Source organism: Melospiza georgiana, chromosome 16 (genome assembly GCF_028018845.1).
Source record: "Melospiza georgiana isolate bMelGeo1 chromosome 16, bMelGeo1.pri, whole genome shotgun sequence".
Classification (NCBI taxonomy): domain Eukaryota; kingdom Metazoa; phylum Chordata; class Aves; order Passeriformes; family Passerellidae; genus Melospiza; species Melospiza georgiana.
In genome coordinates, this window is record NC_080445.1 from 11332358 (window position 1) to 11358108 (window position 25751).

The following is a 25751-nucleotide window of genomic DNA, read 5'->3' on the forward strand; positions in this document are numbered from 1 at the left end:
TCACTGCACCAGCTAGTAAATGCCACTCTACTGCTTCTCTCAGACCCCGTTTCAAATTAGGTTAGAACTGGCCTTTTGAGGTCGGCAGCTGGAAGCCACAGAACAAGAGGGAATCTCTTGTAAATGTACCAGAAAGGTTGCCAGAAAGCAGGAACACAAACTGTGCTTCTGCTCCCCAAACCTCGGCTCTGCTTCCTCCTCCCCTCACAGACACGGAGGGGAATTTGGAATGCAGGAGCTTTCTCCCCTCCGAGGTGAGCCCATCCCGAGGCTGCCGGAGCTCGTGGGGATGGGGATGGGGATGCCCATGCCTGTGGTTTTGTCACTCTGTCCCTCTCCGTGAGCAGCGCTGGCTGCCCGATCGCTCGCTCCGCACACGCCTGCGGGGCCCGCCCGGGGCCGGGGCTGGCGACAGGGGGCGGCGGGGTCTGTGCGGGCCGGGCCGGCGGCGCCCGCGGGGTGCCCGGTCTATCCTCGGGGTGCCCGTTCCGCCCTTGGGGTGCCCGTTCCGCCCTTGGGGTGCCCGTTCTGCCCAGGGGTGCCCGTTCTGCCCAGGGGTGCCCGTTCCTCCCGCGGGGTGCCCGTTCTGCCCAGGGGTGCCCGTTCCTCCCGCGGGGTGCCCGGTCTATCCTCGGGGTGCCCGTTCCGCCCTTGGGGTGCCCGTTCCGCCCTTGGGGTGCCCGTTCTGCCCAGGGGTGCCCGTTCCTCCCGCAGGGTGCCCGTTCCGCCCTTGGGGTGCCCGTTCTGCCCAGGGGTGCCCGTTCCTCCCGCGGGGTGCCCGTTCCGCCCTTGGGGTGCCCGTTCCGCCCTTGGGGTGCCCGTTCTGCCCAGGGGTGCCCGATCCATTCGCGGGGTGCCCGTTCTGCCCAGGGGTGCCCGTTCCGCCCTTGGGGTGCCCGTTCTGCCCAGGGGTGCCCGTTCTGCCCAGGGGTGCCCGTTCTGCCCAGGGGTGCCCGTTCCGCCCTTGGGGTGCCCGTTCTGCCCAGGGGTGCCCGTTCTGCCCAGGGGTGCCCGGTCTATCCTCGGGGTGCCCGTTCTGCCCAGGGGTGCCCGTTCCGCCCTTGGGGTGCCCGTTCCGCCCTTGGGGTGCCCGTTCCTCCCGCAGGGTGCCCATTCCGCCCGCAGGGTGCCCGGTCTGCCCAGGGGTGCCCGTTCCTCCCGCAGGGTGCCCGTTCCGCCCGCGGGGTGCCCGGTTCGCTGCAGGGAGCCCATTCCTCCCGCAGGGTTCCCGTTCCTCCCGCGGGGTGTCCGTTCCTCCCTCGAGGTGTCCGCTCCCGGCACATATAACCATTATAATCCTACTATAATACCCCGCGGGGCGCGGAGCAGCCGGGGCGGGGCTCGGGGCGCGCTACCTGCGCGGCCGCGGGGCCGGGCGGGGCGCGGCGGCGGCGGCACCATGAGGGTTAACTTGGGCGCGCTCTCCCTCTTCGTGGCCCTGGTGGGACTTTCGAGCTTCGTCTTCCTCGTGGTGGCCATCGCCACCGACTTCTGGTACATCATCGATGCCTCCAAGCTGGAGGCGTCCCAGAACGGCACGGACGCGCTCAGCTCGCACTCGGGGCTCTGGCGGACCTGCCGCGGTGAGTGCGCGGGCAGCGGGACCGGGGCAGCGCAGCGCTCCGCACATGGCTCGGCCTGCGGGATGCGGGGTCTGTCCGGCTGTGGGTTCTGCGTGCGGGATGCGGGGTCTGTCCCGCTGTGGGTTCTGCGTGCGGGGATGCGGGGTCTGTCCGGCTGCGGATCAGGCTGCCGGGAGGCAGCTGCAAGGGTCTCGGTTCGGGGTCCACCTGCGGGGGTCCGGCTGTAGGGATGCGGGATGGGGATACGGGAGGGGGATGCAGAATGGGGATGCGGGATGTGGGATGAGGATGCGGGGATGCGGGATGGGGATGCCTGGATGGGGATGCAGGATGCGGGATGTTGGGTGGGGATGCGGGATGTGGGATGAAGATACGGGATGGGGATGCGGGATGGGGATGCAGGATGCGGGATGGGGATGCGGGATGGGGATGCAGGATGCGGGATGCAGGATGCAGGATGCAGGATGGGGATGCGGGATGGGGATGCAGGATGGGGATGCAGGATGCGGGGTGGGGATGCGGGATGGGTATGCGGGATGTGGGATGGGGATGCAGGGTGGGGATGCAGGATGCAGGATGGGGATGCGGGGTGGGGATGCAGGATGCAGGATGGGGATGCGGGGTGGGGATGCAGGATGCAGGATGGGGATGCGGGGTGGGGATGCGGGGTGGGGATGTGGGATGGGGATGCGGGATGGGGATGCGGGGTGGGGATGCAGGATGCAGGATGGGGATGCAGGATGCGGGGTGGGGATGCGGGGTGGGGATGCGGGATGGGGATGCAGGATGCGGGATGGGGATGCAGGATGGGGATGCAGGATGCGGGGTGGGGATGCGGTGTTCGCCTGGCTGCAGGGTCCGGCCCGGGGCAGTGCCCGCTGCCGGCGGAGCTCCGGCTCTACCTGGTTCGAGGACGGGCGCTCCCCGGCCGTGCCCCGCACCTGCGGGCAGTGCTTCGTCAGTACCTCCCGTGTCACTTGCCCAGGAAGACATGGGGAGAGCGAATTTTCTGCTACTGTAACCTGATTTTACATTAACTTTTAATTCAAGCTAATCTAATAAACGTTAACCATTTAGAAGGAAGGAGATGTCTTTTCATTTGGCTCAGGAAATTAAGGGGCGAAAGTTCTGGGTTAAAGCCATTAAAATTATAAATAATAATGCAACAAATAAAAATTATAAACACTATCTAGTTTATTTACATAAACAATACAGTTAATTTAAATAGAAGTATTATTACGTATCATCCTATAGAATTATTATAATCCTATAGATCAATATATAGGATTTTCCCCATGTAGTTAATTTATTTGCTAGGCATTTAACTTTTGGTTTTGACTCCACTCCAAAAAGCCAGGAGAAAGTACTGTTTGCCATAGGCAAGAAAGGATGTTTCCAGAGGAGCAGGGAGAAGGAGCAGGTTGCAGGAATTCTCTCTTTGCTGTGCACTGAGCCCTGTTGCAATGAGCAGATGTTTCCCTGTTGACTCCAGTGGTCAGGCCCCATGGGAGCAGCTGATGCTGCATGCTAAAACTCCTCTCATTTCCTTCCCCACCTAGGAGTGGCTGAGTTAGGAGCACTAGTATTATAATGATTATATGTACATGCAAAAAACCAAATATATATACAGCAAAGTGATGTAATAGTGTAATTTCCCCCCTTTTTGTACTAGTGAGGAGTGAATGTTACCCTTTGATAAACCCCTTCTGGCACGAGAATGCGAACATCACCGAGTCACACAGACAGCTTTTGTGTGAGTAGCTTTTATATTATTTTATATTTCCATCCATGCCTCCCTCCCTCCCTGGCCACTTACAAGGACTCTTTTCTGATTCAGAAGGGGAATTCACTGAGAAAGTGTTTTGACTCTGCTTCTGTACAATATCTGTCACTGTCTGTGGTCTTTAAGTGTGTTTACTGCTGAAATAACCATCTATTTGGTGACAAGTTCAGCTAATTTCTTCCACAGGAGCTAAACCTCTGACTGGAATGGCACAGGAAGGTACACAATTGCTAAAAATAAAAGGCAAAATTGTTCACAATCACCTCCAAGGAGTCTGATCACTGAAAATGCTTAAGAACACATTTAAGCTAATCTTTAACATAGCTACTTTTCTAGCATTTCAGTGGGATTCCTGGCACTGATGAAAGACTTAGGTATGGGAGAATTTAAGAAAATAAATCAATGACCAAAAGCAATGTTCAAAGTCTTTGAAGAACATCGTGTTCAAAAACATTAGGCTTCTAATATATTTTCCTCTTTTTCTTTAGATTCATTTGTCAATGCCAGAATGTTTTCAAAAAGCCAAAACTGAACATTTTCAAACACTTACAGAAGATGATTTACCATCTTTGCATCATATACTTGGCACAATCCTTTCCTCACACACCCTTCTGTATGGGCTTGCTAATTACAATTATTTTATTTACTCACTCCCTGACTCTGCAGAATACATCCATTTGTATTTTGTTTCTTAAAATGCAACTCTTGTCCTCAAAACCAGCCATTCCCTGGCTTCCAGAGGGGCTTAAAGGATTTTTAAATTTTAAGTTTCTTGGAGCAGCATCTGCAGGTGCAGCACCCAGAGGAGATGCTGGGGCTGTGTCACAGCTGGCCTGGGAAGGTCAGAACCCAGTGAGATCCTGAAGCAGCCAAATAAACACAGCAGCAGGGTCAGAACTTATAGCCCAGCATTTAAACACATCAGCAGGGTCAGGAGTGACAGCCCAGCATTTAAACACATCAGCAGGGTCAGGACTGACAGCCCAGCATTTAAACATATCAGCTGGGTCAGGAGGGACAGCCCAGCATTTAAACACATCAGCAGGGCCAGGACTGACAGCCCAGCATTTAAACACATCAGCAGGGCCAGGACTTGCAGCCCAGCATGTCTCTCTGTGCTCTCAAATAGGAAGGGCCAATTTTTTAATCTTCCATGCCCAAAGCAGAGGGCTGTAGTTGCTCAATGGCTCTGAAATCAGGGCACTGATTGCTGGATCACTCGAGCCTGTGAGGGGTCAGCATTAACTGAGCCTCCCTGATCATGTTTTAAGTGTCAGCACCTCCACTGTTATGTTGGTCCAACATTTCAGGATGAAACCATTTGCTTTTCAAAAGCTGTGTGCCTATTTGCAAAGGGTTATTTTTTCTCAGGTGAGAGGTTGCAGCTCTTCAGTTAAATAGCAAAACAAACCCAAAAAGCAGTGCTCTTTTGGTTATACAAATGACGTTGGCTTGGAAACAAAGGATGGCTCTTGGTGAGTCATGAAGTGTAAGAAAATAGTGGATATGAATAAAAATTGTATTAATGATGATGTTTACAGACTCTTTGGGGCCTTGGAGAATTTTTTTCTCTCGCTTTCACATCAAGTACTATTTTTATGCTCTTGGAAAAACACTTCTGGACTGCAAAGACACTTGCATATTTTATTATAAACAGGCATAGTCTGCCTAAAAGTGATGAGAGAAGAAATCAAAGATACTTCAATTGAAAGAACCTGCTAGGTTTGATTGGAACACCCTACTGAGTTACCTTTTTATTTTTTTTGCTCAGCTTCAATGCAGTTTCAGTGTGGTGAGGCTACAGATCCTCAGCAATAGCAGCTGAACATAGAAAGGACCATGTCAGTGTTTCTTTCTTCTATGAAATACAGATATTTCTAGACATCTAGATTCATCAGGTCCTGAGATAGTACCTTCTACATCAGCTTCACTCTTCTCTCTTAAATGTTTCTGACTGTGGCCACTGAATCATATTTAGGCAGATCATGGCAAAGCATCTTTATCTACAACACATTTTAACAGGAATTTTGGAGGGAAATCCTGTGATCATGGATTGCAGTGTAGTTACAGCAGTTTCTTCATCAGCTCCAATATGTGGCAAACAAGCTAATTGCACAGCTTTAATTGGTCACTTCACAAAAATGACATTTTTCTCTCTGTGTGCCTGTGAAGGTGTCTGTGAGGCACAGTCACATGGGATTACTATCATTCATCTAGCTGTACACTCATATTTCTCACTGTTTGATTGGCACTGAATTTCATGAGCTCTGGCAACATCAAACCTGTTTCCTTCTGATTATTCCTAAAAAGACTTTAAAGGACTGTCTCCTAAAGTAGGCACTTAAACCACCCATTGGTCACATCCCTCACTCTCCAGAGTCTGAATGCTCTTCCTGGCATGACACAAGTGCAAAGAGATTGGAGAAAGTCTGTATGTGAGTGCAAAGAGCTGGGCCTAAGTGGGAACAGAAGTGCTGGCCACTGCCAGAAGACAAACCCTTCATTAGAGAATGAAAAGCCTCCATGGTCCCTTCCTCCACATTTCCAATATCTCCCCTATTCATCCCAGCAGATTCCTTTTAGGCTCATTGTGTACTTCAAATTGAGCTCCTGGCAAATTAAAATAATTGGGTGCATGAGTTAAACCCCTGTGGCAGCAGCAATATTTCCCAGGCAATCAACCCAGGGCTGGCTGAGCCTGGGACTGTGGTGTATTTTCACATCACAGGAGTGCCCTTGAGCTGCTCCTCTGATGGATTGCACACAAACACTCTCTCCTCTTCATTAGCCTTCCCTTTATCCTCTTACCACTCCCCCCAGCTAAACATGCAGTGTATACCCTCCCTCCCCTCAAACCCACAATGGATAAATATTTCCCTATTACAGATTACACCATGGCCTGGTTGTTTGTTTAAAACATCAGCCACTGCCTAAAGAAAAATACCACTTGACTGCCTACTGCTAACTTTTCTGAAAGTTCTGCATTAATAAAATCCTTTTTCACTGGAGATGTGCACTTTCCTCTGGCCCAAACAGGAATAAGATGAAACTATCACTTTCTGTAATTTAGGCAGTTATTAGAGTGTCTTGGTGACTACTAGGATTAAAGATAGTCGCAAAAAAATTTGTCAGCAAAGACACCTCTGTTATTTTGCCTTGCCGTGTGGTCTCCTGTGCCAGCCATGGCAGACAAAGGAGCAAGAGCAACATTTTTCATGGAGGGTTGAATCTATCTCTCTCTAAATGACAAAATAAGGATGTCACTGCTTCAAAGGCAGCTGCATCGAGCTGCATTTTCCAGTAGCAGAAATGTAACATCCAAAATCAGATCTACATGCTGAGGATCACACACAGAGTAGAAGGAATGGCACTGCTTAATCAGCTGAAACCTCATCCCCAAGAGTTTGAGCTTTCAAAAATAATTTCTTAAAAGAAAAGAAAAACCCAAGCAAGAAACCTCAAGTTGTTACATTGGTGAAAAGTTGCTCTTAGACATTTTTGTCATATAAATATTTTCCATTTACCAAAGTCTATGTTGTTAATAATAAATAAATGCCAGTACAGATTTAGCTGAAGGCAGCACCAGTGTAACCCTTGCAAAATGAAAAATATTTTAAGTAGTTCTATTCAAAGACAGAAAATTTATCTTGAATCTCAGCTTTGCACTGGAGCTGCTGCAGAGTCCCACCAGCACTGCAGAGCTGGGGCTGGAGTTATAAAAAATAATGTGAGAGGAACAGCTGTTCTTTCTTACTGTCTGTGTGACACACAAACCATCTGCATTAGGCACCTACAAGGTAAGATTAAGCCTCTGGCAATCCTGATTTTTTATCAGAGATTTGAACAACATGGCCAGTGATTGATTTCCTTTTACAGGTCCATTTTTAGTACTGTCCTCTATTCCTGACCCATCCAGAAATGAGTATTTAATGAATGTGGTTTCCACTCATATTGTTTTTCTGTTCTAAAATCAAGGCAGGAGCGTGCAGCTGCTCATGCACAACTGCCTAAAGTGTTCTCCCCAGAGTATTTTTATTTTTTCTGTTTTAGACATGAATGTAACTGGAAGCACGAGGCTGCACTCAGGTTCGTGCTTCCTGCAGGGAAATGATCTTTGCAGCAGGGGCAGCTCTGATACCTCGGTTGTTTTAATGGAACAGCTGCCTTGGTTTCTTCCTCAACAAAATGGGTTTAATAGTAGAGATAAACTTGTCTGGATTTCCTCACAGCATGTGGACCCTGTAACAGTCATGCACCAGCTGCTTTCACACTTCACCCTGCTCCAGATTTACTGAGTTGCAGTTTATAATGTTGGAAAGAATGCTCTATTCTTTGGCCACTGTGGCTTTTTTCCTGAGGGATTTACAGTTCTTTGCAAATTTTTTTTTTGGTTTTAAGCTACCAGAAGGAAACAGCTGGGGATGGAGCAAGAGCCATTTCAGAGGCCAAGTGAAATGAGACCCAGATGATGCACACAGAAATTCTGGTTTAATTGGTCTGGTAGGTGTGTACCTGTTTCTGAGCAACAGTGCACTGTTCCTTCAGAGAGGGGCCAGAGGACATCTGCTTCAGTACTTACTGCAGCTATAACAGTAAATATATACAGAGATCTGAGATAACTGCAGCTGAGGCCTAGCAGGCGACAAGTTCTGATGAATATTCTCATTTTCAGATTCATTGGTACCCCAGCAGCAGAATGTGAGCCATGGTGCATTGCTCACATCCATCATTCCACCCATTCCTGCTCCTGCAGGTTTTGTCAGTGCCACCTGCTCCAGCTCTAGCAGCATTTTATTTCTGCTGCCTGCAATTGGTCTTCCCGTTCAGCTCAGAGATTTTTTGAGAAAAGCAGGAAGCCAAAACATGAAACACACAGACCAGAGCCTGGCTAATCATCCTGGAGACCCCTCACTCTGTGAGCAATCCTCCTCCATCACCTTCTCTCTGTTGAGCAGGAGGGGATCCAGGCCTTCCTGCCCCTGTGGCCCAAGCCAAGAAGACTCATTTAGCCACAGACAAGTTCTTTCAGTTGTTCATTGGTTTCCTAAGTTGTTTCCTTGCGTTTTTCCTAGCAAGCAGGTCAGGCTTTCTCTGTGCACTTTTTATTCCTGGCTTTGCCAAGTCCTTCTGGAGCAGCCCCTTTGTTTTTAGCAACTTCCATGAGTCTGTTTCAGCTGGAGGCTTTTGTCCTTCTAACTGGCTCTTTAGTTACTGCTGGGTAACACGAACAGGCCCTTAATTAAGCTCTTCTGAGCCACTGCCATTTGGAGTATTTCTGATGAGGTGATATTACAGATTTCTAGGCACTATTTGCTATTATAAGTTGTGCAAACAAATCCAAAGTTAGTCTGAAGCAATTAAGCTGCAGGATGTTAACAGGAGATGATTAACAAAACTGCTGGGCTTGCACTTGGTTACTTCTGACCCTCTCAGTGTTTCTATTTCATTCCACAGATTTCTCTCACAAAAAACTCCTCAACAACTGTGTTGGGTGGTAATTTAGAGATGCCTGCCAAATTCTCAGTTCTGGACACACACTGCAGATGTCATTCTTGCAGATATTTGGCCAGAGCTCTAGTAAAAGAGCCTTGGCTGGCTAATGTAAAACTTCACTAACCACAATTAAGCAATTTGATTCTTTTTTGCTTCAAAAAAAGAGAATGTTTTTTAAAAGTTTATGAGTTTGTTTCAGTATTTCCAAGATTAAACAATTGGATCTTCCATGTTGGGCTAACAGGGGCCTCAGGTGTTGAGAAATAGACGTGGGAAACTGAATTCTGTTTTACAAGAAAGTGCACATGCCTCTTCTTGTGTAAAATGCTTAGGGTGGGTTTTTTTTCCCAATACTAGAGCAATTTCATCAATATGAAGACAGTTATATGTTTAATACATAATGCATCAAAGTGTATTTCAACAGAAACTAAAAACCCACTAAAATGACTGCAAAATGAATGTTTTAACTTCTTTCACAGATGATTATTGAAGACAGAAACACAGTAAAGATATTTTAAGTCATTTTCTTCTATAAACTAATTCTGTTCCTCTAATCAAGGGATATAATGGCATAATATCATATGCCAGATGGCATGAATTCAGATTCCTGAGTGGTTTCCATGGCAGCATTTTAGAATAAGTTTCCCAGGCAGTTTCAGATTTCATAGTACAAATGAGTATTAGATATTGAACTAGAACACTGGAGATTACAAAAGTACTATTTAAGCAAATAGAGTTCACTAAATATTTGATTTCTAAAGAGCTGCCAGTGATTAATGAGGAGTGTGATCCCAGCTGTGGGTAGGAAAAATAAGGCTCTGTCACTCTGTCACAGTGAGGCTTGTGGGTTTCAGCTGAGTATCCCTAAACCCTATATTTTCACTGAAGAGGGCACAAAAATCAGAGTTATTCTGATATTGCAACAGCCACAGATGATCAATGTAATCTAGGAAGCTCCCAAGGAAAAAGGTTTTCCTTTTCCTTTCCTTCACAAAGTTCCATTCAGAGTGTGTTTTCCTCACCCACATGTGTCCTGGCTCAGATTGCAGCAGCTGGAATCACACCATGACAAGAAAAGTCAAAGAAATGGCAAATTAGTGCTGCTGTCCTGAGGTGGAGTTTGTTAGCAGGGGCTTGGGCTGGTGAGGGACATCACAAGGCAGAGAGCCAGCCATGAACTTTTGGTTATTTTTGTTCTCTCTCAGCAAGGCCAGCTCTGAGGACAGACTTGCACCACTCTGACATCCATACTTTCCAAATGTTAATTGCATCCTCCGAATGCTTTTTCACCTTTTACCGCAAGACCAAAGCTAAGGTGACACATGGATGTCAGAATGGTGATCAGAAATGAGACCTCATAACCCCCAGCAAGCTCAGATGTGGCTGAAGAGCACACTCCTGTTGCTGCTGCCTCTCTGGAATGGGAGAACTGACTTGGGTGCCCAATCTGTGTTCTGTCACACTCTGTCTCATCACATCCCCAACCACCTCTAGCCACAAGAAACTCCTGAGCTAAGTTCCATTGCTATTTTTCTAAGTTCCATGGCTATTTCTCTAAGTTCCATGGCTATTTCTCTGAGTTCCATGGCTATTTCTCATTTGGAGTCCAGCTAAGGTTTGCAGGCAGTTCTGACATGCTGCTTTGTTCCCAGTGAGCTGAAGACTGATCTGGCTGTTAGCACTGAGAATTGTTTTAGATGTTTGTTGGGCAGGAACAGCAGCCATGGCCAGTTTTGCTGAAGGAAGGCCCAGGGATTGTCCTCAGCTTTAGAATCGGAGAGAAAATGCTCTTTTCAATGTTGAATTCATGATTTCTGAGCATCAGCTGGTCCTGATGTCAGCATATGTGGCACTGAATATGAAAATGTAATACCAGAAGCAGGAAAAAAACCCCAAAAATTGTCACCTCCCAAAACGACCTTTGTCGTTTGCCACTTTTTTTTTTGGTTTTGTTTTTTTGTTAGCATGTTCTGTGCTACACAAAACAATGTCTGGAAGGCACATTCTACTCAAGTACAAACACCAGCAGTGTCTGCCTGGATGCCATGCAGACCCTTTCTAACCTTCCAGGCTTCTGGAGCTGAACAGAGACATGCACACAGTTGTGCCTGATCTTTGTGAAGCTGCTGTAGAGGATGAGCTGGATCCTTAGGCAGGGGCAGATGCAGCAGCTCCAATTCCATGGGCAGCCACAGTGACTTGAAATAATTGATCCTCTGATCACACACCAGCTGTGAGCTCCTAAGTGATTCCTTTTCCTAAGCTAATGGTGTATTGCTCCTCTGTAAAATTAAATGAGACAATGAAGCCTAGACATTGTCAGAATATGGATTTTTCATTTTCTTTTCCCAGATACTCTGCACTTTACTCTCAGATACTCTGTACTTTACCAACAAACGGTACTGGAATTACTTTTTTTTGGTTATTATGCTAAACTAAGGTTGGGTTGAATATTGTGGATAGATTACACCAGAGGGAACAATGACACAATAATGGTTTATGATGGAAAAAACCAGGGTGATATGAAAAAATACATAGCAACCCTCTGTTTACCCAGCTATTAAAATGTTATAGGGATCAAGAAAGACTAATGTAGAACATTTAGCATGGGAGGAAGCAAGCAGGATAGGTTAATGCACTTAGTGAAGCTGCTGTAGAAAACTGACAGACAGAATCAGAGATGGATGGGAAAATTTCCCTCTAGTTGATGGTCAGCTGCAACAAAGGAAAAGGTCAACAATCTGCTACATCAGTGCAGCAGAGGACACGTGACAGGAGAGAAAGCTTTAATCAAAGCATGGCTGGATCTCACCTCCCACACAGAACAGTGTTTTTCACATAACAGGGCTGCTTTCCATTAGGGTTGCCAGTGCCTACCTGGGTGCATCACCTGATATCAGCTGGCTCCAGAGCTGAGGACAGTTTGATTGCTCATATGGATCTGTGTAGACAAATCCTCTGTATCTGTGGTCTCTGTTTGAAGCACAGGCTGTGACCCTGTGAGGGTTTGTTCTGCCTGTCACCTTTTCCTCCATACCATATGTTTCTCCTGCTGATTTACACTGAAAACCAAGGCCTTGTCCAATTTCTTGTTTGTGCAGCACAGAATGAGGCTTTGATCCTGATCAGGGGCTCTGCACTTAATGATTATTGGTGCACCCACTGGCACCATAATACAATATTACAATATTAACATTCTTCCTTTTTCTCCAGACATGCACGGAACATTTGTCATCCTGATGCCCCTCAGCCTGATACTGATGATTTTTGGAGGAATGACTGGATTCATCAGTATTCTTGCCAGGGCCTACCTGCTGCTCCTAATGACTGGACTGCTTTTCCTTTTTGGAGGTACTAAATCCAACTCCTGGCCTAACTCTTTAAGATAACAAGAGGTGGTATCTGGGAAACATCACTTTGTTTCCCAGGGAATGAAAGCAAGAATTTGCTTCCAGAATAATGCTGGTGTTCATTCCCCTGGTGTCTGCTGGGGTCCTGGCTCTGGAATGGAGCTACAGAGGAAAGGCAAATATCCTTCCTTGGGGAGTGAGTCACCCTTTGAACAATCCATGTGTGCTGTGCCCATTAACACCAAAGGTTCAATAACTTCTCAGCATGGGGCACAAATCCTTTACAGGCAGGCTAATGGGGTGATGGAAAAGTGACTGTGGAATTACTAAATCTTAGGGTTGCACAGATTTTGCAGCCGTTAAGAAAACGGATGTTTTTAAAAAGGTATTTGCATTGAGTTCCTGAAAAGGGACTTTTTAGGCATTCCTGGCTTAGCCTCACTGCTAGTTTTGATCTAGAGTGGTGTCCCCAAACTGTGGGTCACAAAAGGAAACCCCCAGAAGTTATTTTAGTTTGAGTGTAACATTTCAAGTTGAACTACTAAAATGCTTTTACATTTCTTTTTATTTTTTTTTCTCCCGCTGTATCCAAACCCATTGTGTTTTAGAAAGCAATTTATGAATTAAAAAACCAAAAAACATTCTGTCAAAGTAGGAAAACTCTGTTTAAATCTGCATCTTCTGTTGCAAGCAGATTTTCAGTGCTGTTTCATAATGTAATTTAAACCAGAGATTTTTCCCAACAGAAAAGGGGATCCTCAGAATTGGCTCTTATCAACTGCTCATACAGTTCTATTTTTAAGAAGAAAATGCTAAGAGATTGCTGGAAGCAAATGCTGCTGTCTCAAAGCCTTGACTGAGCTTTTTAGTCTGAAATGCTCTAACACAGACCAACCATGCCCCATTGTGATTGTCTCTTAAAAAGAAGAGCAAGTTCTAATTTCAGAACAGCAGAAAGCTGTATTGAGTGAAAAGGCTGGTGGAAAACTGCTCCAGATATTCAGTGAAAGATGAAAGGCTGTGAAGTGCCAAGCAAGATTATCCCCCTGGGGAGTGGAGCAGGGCCCTTTCTGAGCTGTTTGGGCTGCAAAGAGGGAAAGGAAACACAGAGGCAGTGCCAGGAGAGGGTGCCTGAGGAGGAGATTCTGCTGCAGTGTCCCAGGAGAACATGGACAGACTCTGGGACGGCCTTTGGCTGGGACCAGCCCCCCATCCTGCTCTGCCTGCACAGAACAGGTGTGTAGGACACTCAAATTCACCAAATTGAGTGTTAGTTAGGTAGTTCTGTCTCAGCAGAAAGAGATATTTGGAGATGCCATTCCAAAAATGTGGAGTTTTTTAAACCCTCAGAACTGATATGTTCCACATGTCAGGACATCAATAGGTTTCCTTTTTTTTTTTTTTTTTTTTCCCAAGGGAATTTGCACAGAATGCAGTGCACCTTGTTGAAAATGTCAACAAATCAGTCTTTTCCATTTCTGCTGACAAAAGGTATGATGCAATTTTCCCCCTCTCCTTGCAGAGGATTAGAATAAGGTACAGGCATCAGATGATGGTTAAAATCAGGAATATGAGTATGAATTTGGACTGATGGATAACCCAACACTCTTCTGTCTTGGTTTGCCTCTAATCAAACATATATTTCTGGCAAAAAGGCAGCTCATCAGGACTTACTGTAATTTTATAGCAAAATTTTCTCTCTTGAATCAAATCCACTATTTTGTCCTGAAAGTGTTTCAGTATTTACTTTCCCTGGGCTGCAGTCCTTTTATCCAGGGCCTTGTCACTGCATCTTCTCTGCTGCTGATCCAGCAAAGTGTGATTTCCATCACTACCTGTCCTTTGACTGACAGGAATGCCAGGCTCAGGTACCTGTTCCAGATGTGCCATTCCCTACATTTGCCACCTTTTAAACAGTCTTTTCATTCTGAAAACATCTGGCTCCTTGTTTGAGTACCCTTTTTAATTTATCTTTAGTCTGTCCCAGAGATGTTTTTGACTCAGGTGTTCGGCAGTGATGGGTAGACATGGCAGCACAACACTTGGTGGGATGTGATAGTGGAGACCAACAAATTTACATTAAACACTCAAAACTGACAATAGTCAGGGAACAGCCTCAATTCAGTGACCTGAAATGCAAGAATCTGGGTCTCTGTGGGCTTTCTTGCACACGGGGAGACAACTGTCCATGGTGCTCAGCCATGAGGAATCAGGCAGCATTACAATCCAGTTCTGAAAGCAGAGCTGCACATGCATTAGGTATCTGTAAAATACATGTTTATTGAGGGAGGCTTGCTGCCAGATGCTGTGGTTCAGTCTTTAACAGTGAGAACACATATTTCTCAGTGGACACAGATAACCCTGCCTTTACTTCCCTCTCGCCCTCAATTCCCAAGAAACCAACCTCAGCTAGATTTCAAAGATAATCTGTAAATCTGGCCTGGCTAGAATAGGAAGGAGTGGCAAAGAGGCCCCAGGACATATCCAATTGATTGTTTTTGATTTCCTCAGTGGCTGCTAAGTAGCTGAGCATGTTTCTCCTTTCAGCTCTCGTTACCCTGACAGGGATCAGTGTCTATATTGCATACTCAGCTGCTGCCTTCCAAGAAGCTGTTTGCCTGCTGAGGAGCAAGGATCTCCTGGTGGAAATCGACATCAGGTTTGGCTGGTCCCTGGCTCTGGTCTGGATCTCCTTTGTGGCAGAAGTGCTCACTGGGGCCGTGTTCCTGCTGGCAGCAAGAGTGGTGGGTCTGAAACGGCAGCGGGAGCAGGCTCTGTGAGCAACAGGTGCCTTTGCCACAGAGCCCTGCAGAGCCTGAAAATTCAGATTATTTGGTCCATCTGGTCACCAGGGGCAATAAGAGTGCAAGGCTAAGTGTCTTGTCAGCTGCTGTAAGCCTTTTTCCTCACAGGTGGCTGTAAACCACAAAGACTCTGGTAAATCAGTAAAACATTCCAGGTGTTGTCAATTAGGAAATCCTTGTGTCCTTAGAAGAGAGTGCATTGCAGTGTTTGTATTTCCAGAATAATTTCAGCTGGCAGCTCATCAGACATCTCCATTTGTTGCTTAGAACAAGGCAGATCTCTTGCTTTCCTTTCTCTTTTCTGCTGTCTCAGCAGAGTGACCTTGCAGGCCAGATTTTGGTTTCTCCTGAGAGCTCTTAGGACAGGGACCTGTTGGAGTGAGACCATGGAGATTCTCAGAGGACTCAGCCCCTCTGCTCTGGAGATGGACTGAGAGAGCTGGGGCTGCTCAGCCTGGAGAAGAAGAAAAGGCTTTGGGGAGACCTTAAAGCCCTTCCCAACACCTAAAGAGGCTCAAGGAGAGCTGGAAAGGGACTTTGGGCAGGGTCCTGGTGGTTGGAACTGATATTTCACCTCTTTTCCAGCCCAAACCATTCCATAATCCTGCACTCCAGCAGATAGTAGTGGCTGTGATGCTGAAGCTCTCAAGAGCAGTGCAGTGGTGAGTGCACTGCAAGAGGAAGATACAGCTGTTTTCCAGATGTTCTAATGAACTGCTGGGGACAGCCCCAATCTCTCAATGATCAGCCTACATACTTCTCTCCTTCAGCTTTTTCAGCTCTGCAATGCAGGAGATGTATCTGATGTATTTTCCAGTTTTTACTTTGCAGTTTTGATGATGCTTCTTTTTCATGAAGCTCGTGCACGTGCTTTATGCTAGAATGCTTATCTTGTGCTGAAACTGCTGAGTAAACTGTACATGCAGGACACATGAATTCCATTTTGGGTGCCAAGCAATCCAGTTTTTCCTCTTCAGTGCCCACTGAAGTTACTGAAGGAATTTCCCCCTGACTGCTGTGCTGAACAGGGGCTTGAATGTGATAACAGCTCCACTACCTTTCTGTTGGATCATGCATTTCTGGAGGCCCTCAGCACTCTGCAGCTCAGGACTGTGACTCAGGAGCTGTCAGGCACCCTCTGTCACTGGGCAAGTCCCTTGTACATTCTCCAGCAGCACAAAGGGCATCATTCACCTACCTCTGTTAAACACCAGAACAATTTTATCAGTGTGTCCTGTGTTTAAGATTGCACATCCAGTCTGACCAAGCTCAGCTCTAATCTTAGTCCCAAAGTACGATTTCTTTTATGAAAAAAATAGTGGCAGGGAGCTTCTGAGAGCTGACAGACTTTGGAGATTGAAGAAAGCATTTTAATGCCATGTTGTGAATGGAAAACTGAGCCAGGAAACTTGTCCAAGGTCACATGAAACCAGAGTTTCTGAATCTTGGGCTAAGACCTTACTTGTCAGATCTTGCTTGTTATCAGAATTAAATAAGGCTCAAATTCCTCAATAGACTGAGCAGTAGAAATTCTGTGACTAACTAGTACAATTTTGTAATCTTAGCTGCTCCCACATTGGTTTCAGGTATTTTCCATGTTGCCTTATGTTGGGACCATGTAATTGAGTCATTTTACAAGTTAAAGCATACCAAATCAGCTCTATAAGAAGTGTAAGAAAAAAAAAAATCCTTTGTAGTAAAAATTCCATGTGTATAAGTGAAATATGTAAAATGTAATTCTCTGTTTTGGTGCTGGTGAAATTATTTATAATGCAATTTGTATGATGTTACTCAGACATTACTGCAAGCTGTAACAGTAAAATATCATCTGAGTTATTTTTTGAATATTTATTACAGATGTTATTTTAAAGTGGTTTTGAGTGTTGTAAAATTAAATAAAATGACATCTCAGAGTGGGAATTATTTGCTGAGACATGAAAGAGCTAAGATATTTATTTTTCTTTACCTTTTTCTACAGATTTATTCTACTGTTTTTATAATGCTTTTGAAGTTCCTGTGTCAGATGTGATAGGTATTTAAAAGACATTTACACAGCTACAATATAAAATACTCAAGTGATCAAATCTAATTAGCAAGCCAATGAATCTCTTATTGAATTAGAGCAATTCTCATTTCCATGCCTCTCCTAAATTTCTCATTCTGGCTTCCTGCAATATCTGGCACAATGCTAATAAAGAGTATCTTCTGCTGCTGAACGTTTGCATAACCCCTGAATTTCTCTGAAATTCCTTCTGAACACAAAGAACAAAAGATGGTTTGGAATAGTCAAATTAGCATTGAACATTTTGAAAAATTATACTGGGAAGAGGAAACATTCTAGAAAGGACTTTATGTAATTTGAAAGAAATGACCTTATCAGCTTCTTCCTCTTGCTTAAATTAATGTTTATTTAATACCATGTCCTTTGCTGTGTTTTCCCCAAAATACTTTACTGAGATGAGGACAGAGGCTGCTCCCATTGCTCTGTGGTGAATTGCAAACTCATTGGTAATTTGCCACATCAAAAGTGAAGAAAAACAGATGTGCAGAGCAGAGCAGCACTGTCAGAGTGCCCACAGCTCCTGCCCTGCCCCAGGCACTCCTTCCACTTCTTGAGGGGTGGCAGAAAAGGACAGGGGAGGACAGAAGAATCCTTGAATGTGAAAAATGTGGAAATATACAGGATGTTTAGAGGCCATGCTGATGAATGACACCACAAGGATTCAGTGTGTGTCTGTGCTGTCCCCACAGAGCACCTTTGTGTCCCCACCTCTGATGGCCAGGGGGACAGCACTGCTTTGGGCACAGCTGCAGCCAAAGGAGCCCCAGGGATTTGTTATCCACAGCCAATAGCTCCTGTGGGGATGGCAGGGGCCTGTCACAGTCACACCCTCCTCAGCTGGACAGGGGACACAAAATCTGCTGAGTTTGGCACAGGAAAAGGGCAGGGAGAGGTCACTTGCCAATTACTGTCATGGGCAAAACAGACTCAGCTTGAGGAAATTAGTTTAATTTATTAGCAGTCAGGGTAGGAGAATGAGAAATAAGCTCAAATCTTAAAAACACCTTCTAATCGCCCCTCCCATCTTTCCAGGCTTAACTTTACGCAATTCTCTGTCTCCTGAATGGCACAGTGGGACAAAGAATGGGGTTTCAGTCTGCTCATCACACATTGCTTGTGAAGCATCTTCCTCCTCAGGGAGTGGATTCCTCCCACTCTGCCCCGTTCCAGCACGGGGGCCCTCCCAAAGGACCCACACTTTCATGAACTCCTCCAATGTTCTTCCCCTGGGCTGGAGTTCTTCCCAAACTGCTCCAGGGTGAGGCCCTTCCAGAGGCTGCAGTCCTTCAGGAACATCCTGCTCCAGCTGGGTCACAAACCCTGCCAGGACCTTCTCCAGCCTGGGCTCCTCTCTCTGTGGGTGCTCCCAGGACCTGCTCCAGCCTGGGCTCCTCTCTCTGTGGTCCTGCCAGGACCTTCTCCAGCCTGGGCTCCTCTCTCTGTGGGTGCTGCCAGGACCCTGCTCCAGCCTGGGCTCCTCTCTCTGTGGGTGCTCCCAGGACCCTGCTCCAGCCTGGGCTGCCCAGCAGATCCCAGCCCCTCTGGCCATGCCCCCTCTCCAGTGTGGGCTCCTCCACAGCTCCTGGTGCATCTCTGCCTCCCAGAGCTGCTCCCTGGGCATAGCCAGGGAATCCCAGCTCTGTCCCTGGGCCCCTCCTGCCTGCCCTGGGCTCTGCAGAGCTGCTCCTGTGCAATCCCAGCTCTGTCCCTGAGCCCCTCCTGCCTGCCCTGGGCTCTGCAGAGCTGCTCCTGTGCAATCCCAGCTCTGTCCCTGAGCCCCTCCTGCCCTGCCCTGGGCTCTGCAGAGCTGCTCCTGTGCAATCCCAGCTCTGTCCCTGAGCCCCTCCTGCCCTGCCCTGGGCTCTGCAGAGCTGCTCCTGTGCAATCCCAGCTCTGTCCCTGAGCCCCTGCCCTGCCCTGGACTCTGCAGAGCTGCCCCTGTGCAATCCCAGCTCTGTCCCTGAGCCCCTCCTGCCCTGCCCTGGGCTCCGCAGAGCTGCTCCTCCCTCAGCTCTCACTCCTCTCTCAGCTGCAATTTGTCCTTGCCCAGCTGCTCTTCCCCCATCCCAAATCTGCCATCCCAGAGGTGCTGCCCTGCCCTGACCCAGCCAGAGGTGGGTCTGTCCTGGAGCTGCTGGCCTTGCCTCTTTTTTCAAATGAAATTCAATGGTCTCAACTATTTAAAGTGGAAAAACAAAACCTGAAGGAATCTGAGCCTGCTTCATAAATAAAGATGTCCTTTTCTCTGGTTCCTTTTGTAAATTCCTTGCAGTGAAGCAGTGCCTAGTTAGCCAAGATATATCAATAAAAACCCCCCATGTCCCCATGCCTCCTAACTGTCATTTCCATATTAACAGATTTAATTGCCAGAATGAAAAATATTAGAGTAAATGCTCTGTGTTAGAGAGGCAAACTCTCCCCAGAGTTGATAACCATGCTCAGAGAGATTCCCTGCTGCTTCTAAGTGGGCACAGCTGTTAGCACAGAAATTATGAGCATGCAGGAATTTGGCCAGGTGTTCTTAAATGTCAGGTAAAACTACTTTGAAGGCCAGGTTCTGCCCAGAGTTTGAGTTATCCCTGGCTTAGGTAATGGGTCTTTAATTACTGGATTGCCATTCTACTTAAATTGCAAAAATTACACTTTTTCCTGTTACCAAAGCATTGTAGTGCTGTTTTGCTGCAGTAGCTTCCTGCGCTTTACACATCAGCTCTAACCCTACTGAAGCCCTCAAACTTTGCCCTCCCTTCTTGGCAGTGTTTGCAGCAGCCCTGTCCCTGTCATGGCCAAGTTTGGATGCTCTCCGTTTATCCTGAGGGTTCAATCCCATTTTGTACTGGCACTAATCACCGCGGATGCTCTCAGCCGAGACCTTTTCTTCTTGGAGAGGTTTGCACAGAAGCAGTGGTCTGTGCTGACATCTCATGGCTGCTCTGAGAACTTGGCTCTCTTTGGGAAGAACCCGCTCATTCCTGTGCCTGCAGCACTTGCAGGACAGCCAGACAAGCCCATGGGTTGGTGAAAGTCTTCAAGATCTTCAAGGTCTTCTCCAGCCTATTCTGTAATTCTGTGCTAATTTTTGTATGGTTGGAAGAGCAGGGGAAGCTGTCATGCTCACTACAGCCTTGCTCCTGGATTAAAGTTACTCCTTGCCATCTGGAGTTAAAATGTCAGATGTTGAAAAATATGCTGATCATCTTTAAAAACAAAATAAACACAAAACTTTCTTAAAGGTTACTATGCTGTTCTTAGGAGATATAGCCATGCCAATGATGGTTATGCTTTGATTTAGATCAACCAGAACAGTTTTTAAATACATTTGTGGCATAAATGTTGAAATTAATAGCTGGAGCTAATCAAATTGAATATCTGAGGATGCAAACAATAATAAAAAAAAAAAAGTAGTTTTATATAATGGCTTATTTCCATGATATGACAGACTGTCTAAGAATTGAACAATTGAACCTGACTTCAGGATTGGTTCAGACAATCTAAGAGAAGTTCTGGATGAAACAATGTGCAACATTTTATTGTGGCTCTTAATTTTTAACCTCTCTCCATAATTATCTTTTTAAGAAAGTCAGGAAGCTGTGCTCCCAGTATGACTGAATTTTGACTGAATAAACTCCCAAAATTACTGAATTTTGAAACTATGCAACAACTGTCAAAGCAGGAGAGACCAAATCTAGCCTCTCACATTTATGAGATTCAGTCTTCCTTTCCCAGTAACTGTGGCAGCATTATCCACGCCAGAGCTATGAATAAATCTCTGCACAGTCTCTTCAGACACAGCTGTAATTCTCACAAGCCCAATGACCAATACAGCATCTCCTGAAAAAAAAAAAAAATCCTTAGCTGTAGTGCAGCCTTGACTTGCTAGACTTACATGCTGGATGAGGATTATTTGGGGGTAATTCCTTCATCCCTGGGCTGAGGTCCCAGGCCGATGAACAGCAGCTGGTTTGGATCTGCAGGATTAGAGGGAAAGGAGGAGGGAGCTGTGCCATACCCCATTGTAACTGCAGTGGCACTGGCAGACTCAAATCTCTTGTTCTGTGTGACCAGGTTTCTCAGCCTACTGGTGAAGGAAAGCCATCCTTGTGATCTTACAGGAACCCTTCAGGTTCCATCAACACTGGGGACCAGGCACTGAAGTTAGCACTTGTAAAATTGCCAGAGATAAAGGGATGTGAGGCTTTAGGAGGGCAAGCTTCCATCAGCTAATGAGTTACAGCTTATCAGCCAAGCTGCCACAATCAAATGCATTTATGCTCCCAAGCCACCTCCCATCACTCTTGGATGTTGAAATGCATTTATTCAGCACAGCATCTCTCAGCCTGGTCCTGTTCACACAATGGTTTAAGCTATTGGGTTAATATTTCATTTGGAGCAGACCAGAGATGATGAGCAGTGAAGTATCAAAAAGAAGCACTTTGGTGATAATCTGCTTGTTTGCCTCATTTCAAAGACAGCTGAAAGACACCTTGGTTGGGGTTGAAGGGATGGGAGGCAGCTCCCTGAAGATCTTTTGGCTCATAATGTTGCCATTTTCATTTTTGCCAAGGACAAAGCCAACACTTGTCATGGAAGGCTGGGATCCTCTCAGTGTAATGCTCCCTAGGTGTGGAGAGGAATCTCTGTGCCAAGAGCTGAAGAGCATTTGCTAATGGCTTGTGCTTCTGGACAACACATCTGGCTGCTGATGGGGCCAACATATTTCTCCATCTAACCTGGCCCCCTCAAATATTTATAAGCTAATGTTCTCTGTAATGCTTGCAGCATACAGAGAGGCTGAACCAAATTGCACTGTGGAGGAGTCTCTATTTTCACAGCCTTTTGGAACTGACTGCATCAGTGCTGTGAAAATCCTTTGGCATCATAAACCCTTTATTGCCACAGTTCCCACTTGAGTAGTATCACACAGTGAAACATTTAATTATGCAAAAAAATCCCACCAAAAAGCCAAACAAAAACACCCACCATAAAAAAGAATTTTATATCTGTCAAGCAACATTCGTAGATGGAAAAAAGTTTTTAGGACTTGTAATAAAAAGTCTTTTGAGTGGATAAAAAGTCTTTTGAGTTGTCTGTCTTTCTGTTTTTATGAACAGTACCTTCCAGGCCTGGCACTTGGCAGCTGTATCTCCTTATCTGTGGCAAAATTCATGGATAACAAGACCTTTATTAGTTCCAAGGCACTTCTGACAAAATGGAGAAGTTCTACATAAGTGAACCTGTCAGTGGAAGGTGCTGTCACTAATCCAGCTGATCCACGCCTTTGCTGGATGGGCTGACTAACAAAAAGGGGACAGTGCAGTCTTTAGGACCTCTTGTTTGTCACAGTAGTGTGTAGAGACACAGGACTAAGCCTGTGCAGGGAGCTCTGCTGGGCTGGCTTCCCCGAAAACAGGATTTGTTATTCCCCCTCAGGGGTCTCTGTGTGCCTAGGCAGGAAAATCAGCAATATAAATGAGAAAAAAGTCCTCTTCCCATACAGCTATCCAGTAGGAAAACCACTCTCCTGCTTCCAAGCCTCTCCTGGACACAGAACTGTCCTTCAGAATCTCTGGGGCTCACTTTCCTGCATTCCTGCTCACCAGAAAGTCCTTTCCCTCCTCCTTGGCAATGGTGGCAGTGCATGGGGACCCTCTGTCACCATAACAACTGGGCTATTTGTCTTATAATTCAAACTGCTCTCTCTAAATTCAAGGGCCTCTTCCTACACATCATCCAGAGCCCATCAATCCTTCCCTGAGCAATTCCACATTCTTTATTGGACTAGTAACTCCCACACCCACTCCTTCTAAAGCTGCCTCTGCCATTTTATCTCCAAAGCCTGATGAACCATTTACTCACCCATTTGGAAAGAGAATTGAATTGGATACAGGAAAGCCTCAGTCTTTTCAAAGCCCTGTGATTAACCCTGTCCTCTTGGGTTTGCCTGGAGGAGCAGTGCCCCAAGGAGTCCAGAGAATAACCCCACAGAGAGCAAACCTCACACACAGTAAATCCCCCTGTAACTGCACATTCCTTTGGAAACAAGGTGACATGACAAGCATGAAAACACTAAAGACTTTTAGAAAGCAGCATGTCTCTCCAAAATGACACATGCTACCCCAAAATCTTACCTGTCTACTGTCTTTTTGACACAGGACTAACAGAATCCATTTCTGTGCTTCACCCTCTCTAATGGCAGTGTTCCTACTCAACTGCCTTGAGCTGAATAACTGACTTTACTAACCCCCACCATGGCTCATTTAGAGACTGAATATTTTTCATCAGCTTTTCTTTCATTCTATGTCGAGAATTCAGCCCACACTGTCAGCTGCAACCCATACATATACTGCAAGTCAATACAAATATTTTCTACTAATTTGGAAATTAGGTTAAAACGTGATTACCCTCTAAATAGAACTGTTACATGAGAGAGGAGCACACGGTATAAATTAGTGCTCAAAATGGGGTTTGCAACACACATAATCATAACTTGGCATTTCACCAAACTCATTTGTGAGCTGTTAGCATGGCGTGGGGAGCCCAGCTTCCTGGTAGCTGTTCTGTGGGAATGTCATTTCCCAGAGATGCAGCCCCAGTGATGGATTGCAGCACTCCCAGCCCTGCTCTGCTGTGCTGTGCCCGAGCAGCCACTGCACGTCACTGTTGTTCCACACAAGAGAGCCCAAAGAGCCTGGGAGCAGGACTGGGAGAGTCTGTTTGCCTTTTCAGTCAAGGGGAGAAAATGTGCTGCAAGCCAAGGGATGAAAAAAGGGGGAGTTTTTGTCCCCCAGACCAGAGGCCATCCATACATGCTGCTCTTTCCCTTTTTCCTTTGCCTGTGCGGAAAAACCCATCCATCTTTTTCCCTTAAATGTATAAAAAGAGAGTGGTTATTAGGCAGGGATCACAGATCCTGTGGGAATTGCCAGCTCTTCATGAGAAATGTGGCAGGGCATGGAACCTCCTGATGGCCAGGTCCTGCAGCAATGACACCATGCCCTGCTCTTGGTGCTACTGTGGGGGCTGAGACCAGAAGCACGAGGTGCTCAAATCAAACTGCAAGAGCAACATCATGTTCTTCTCAGATTTAGAGCATTTATTCCTTCCAGGAAAAGGAGAGATTTTGGAGTGTTATGTCGTGATTTTAGAAATGAAGACCTTGCAAGTTTGGCATTCCTGTAGAGCCAGGAGGTTGAAAGGTGTTTTTCTAGAAACACAACACTCCATCAGCTATGTCAGGTCACAAAAGCTGTGTAGCACAGAGCATCCCCTTCCTGTACCTGCCACTAAAAGTACTGACATATTTCCACTTCTTCACAACTCTTTGCCAAGTTTTCAGCAATTCCCACATTGTCTGAAAATTATTTATCAAGTGCAGACTTTCTGTGGCACTCAGTACTCTATAAGCAAGAGTTCCCCATCCCTCTTCCTACTGTGCTTCCAACCCCCCAGTGCCTGCTGCTCTGACCAGATCCTCCTGCTGCAGCCTGGCTGGGCGCTGCTGGCAGGGCATTTCATCCCCTGGCTGGCATTCCATGGGCCTGGGGTTGCGAGGAGGAGGCCACACTCCATCTGCAGGTGACACCAGGCGCTGTGTGCACATTCTCAAGCCAGGTTTACTCATCCACCTCCAGTTCCAGCCCCCCAGCTGAGGGACACGTTCCAGTGTGGAGCAGCCCTGCTCCTGCCAGGTTTGTGTGGTGCAGGATGACTCCCAGGCCACTGTGTTTTTCCTGATATTGCTGCCCTGATTTGTGGTGATTACAGTTATTTCACAGATGCTTTCCCGCATCTCCAGCCTGTAGAAGAGATAAAATCTGAGAAAAGCATTCTGCTCTCCTTCCCTAGGGCCCCACTAAAGGCAGTAGGACTCAGATGCCAACTCTGTAATGCTGAGCCCCGGCAATTCCCATCCTGACACAGAAATACCTGCACCTCTCTGGCTGTATGAAGAAGCTCAGCCTCTGCATGTTCAACCTGTAGATCCTTCTTGTATTTTCAGACCCCTGACAAAGGGAGGCAATGATGAATCTGACTCCATGTTCTTAGAAGGCTAATTTATTATTTTATGATCTATATTATATTAAAGAATATTATACTAAACTATACTAAAGAATACAGAAAGGATACAGACAGAAGGCTAAAAGATACTAACGAAAAACTCGTGGCTCTCTCCAGAGTCTGATACAGCTTGGCCCCAATTAGCCATTAATTCAAAACAATTCACACAAAACCAATGAAACAACCACCTGTTGATAAACAATGTCCAAACACATTCCAAAGCAGCAAAACAGAAGCAAATCAGATAATTATTGCTTTCATTTTTCTGTGAAGATTCTCAGCTTCCTTGGAGCAAAGTACTGGGCAAAGAGATTTTTCAGAAAATATGATGGTGACAGATCCTGTGTGAAAGAAATGAAGAAAATTCCCAAAAGAAAATACCCTGCAACCTCCAGCCATAATCTTAATCCTCTGAGAGGCCTAAAATCAGGCCAGAATTCCTCATGCAGCACAAGAACAAGGAGTTTTCTTTCTGAGGTTACGAAACCAATGTTTATTTCATAAGCCCAGATCCACAAACATGAGAGGAGATCATACTGCCAGAGGGAAGGAAACCCTTTCCTGAAGCAAATGGCTGGGCTGTAACACTGCATCCTACTGAGACAGGGATGATCTGTA

The 25751-nt window shown here is 46.2% G+C and overlaps 1 protein-coding gene across 1 annotated transcript; it reads left to right on the plus strand.

Moving 5' to 3' along the window:
• Nucleotides 1–1399: 1399 nt before the first annotated feature.
• Nucleotides 1400–17004, plus strand: TMEM114 (transmembrane protein 114). Its single transcript, XM_058035604.1, has 4 exons — nt 1400–1583; nt 3256–3336; nt 12073–12210; nt 14757–17004. The coding sequence occupies exons 1-4, from the start codon at nt 1400–1402 to the stop codon at nt 14987–14989; spliced, it is 636 nt and encodes a 211-aa protein (XP_057891587.1). The 3' UTR covers nt 14990–17004.
• Nucleotides 17005–25751: the final 8747 nt, after the last annotated feature.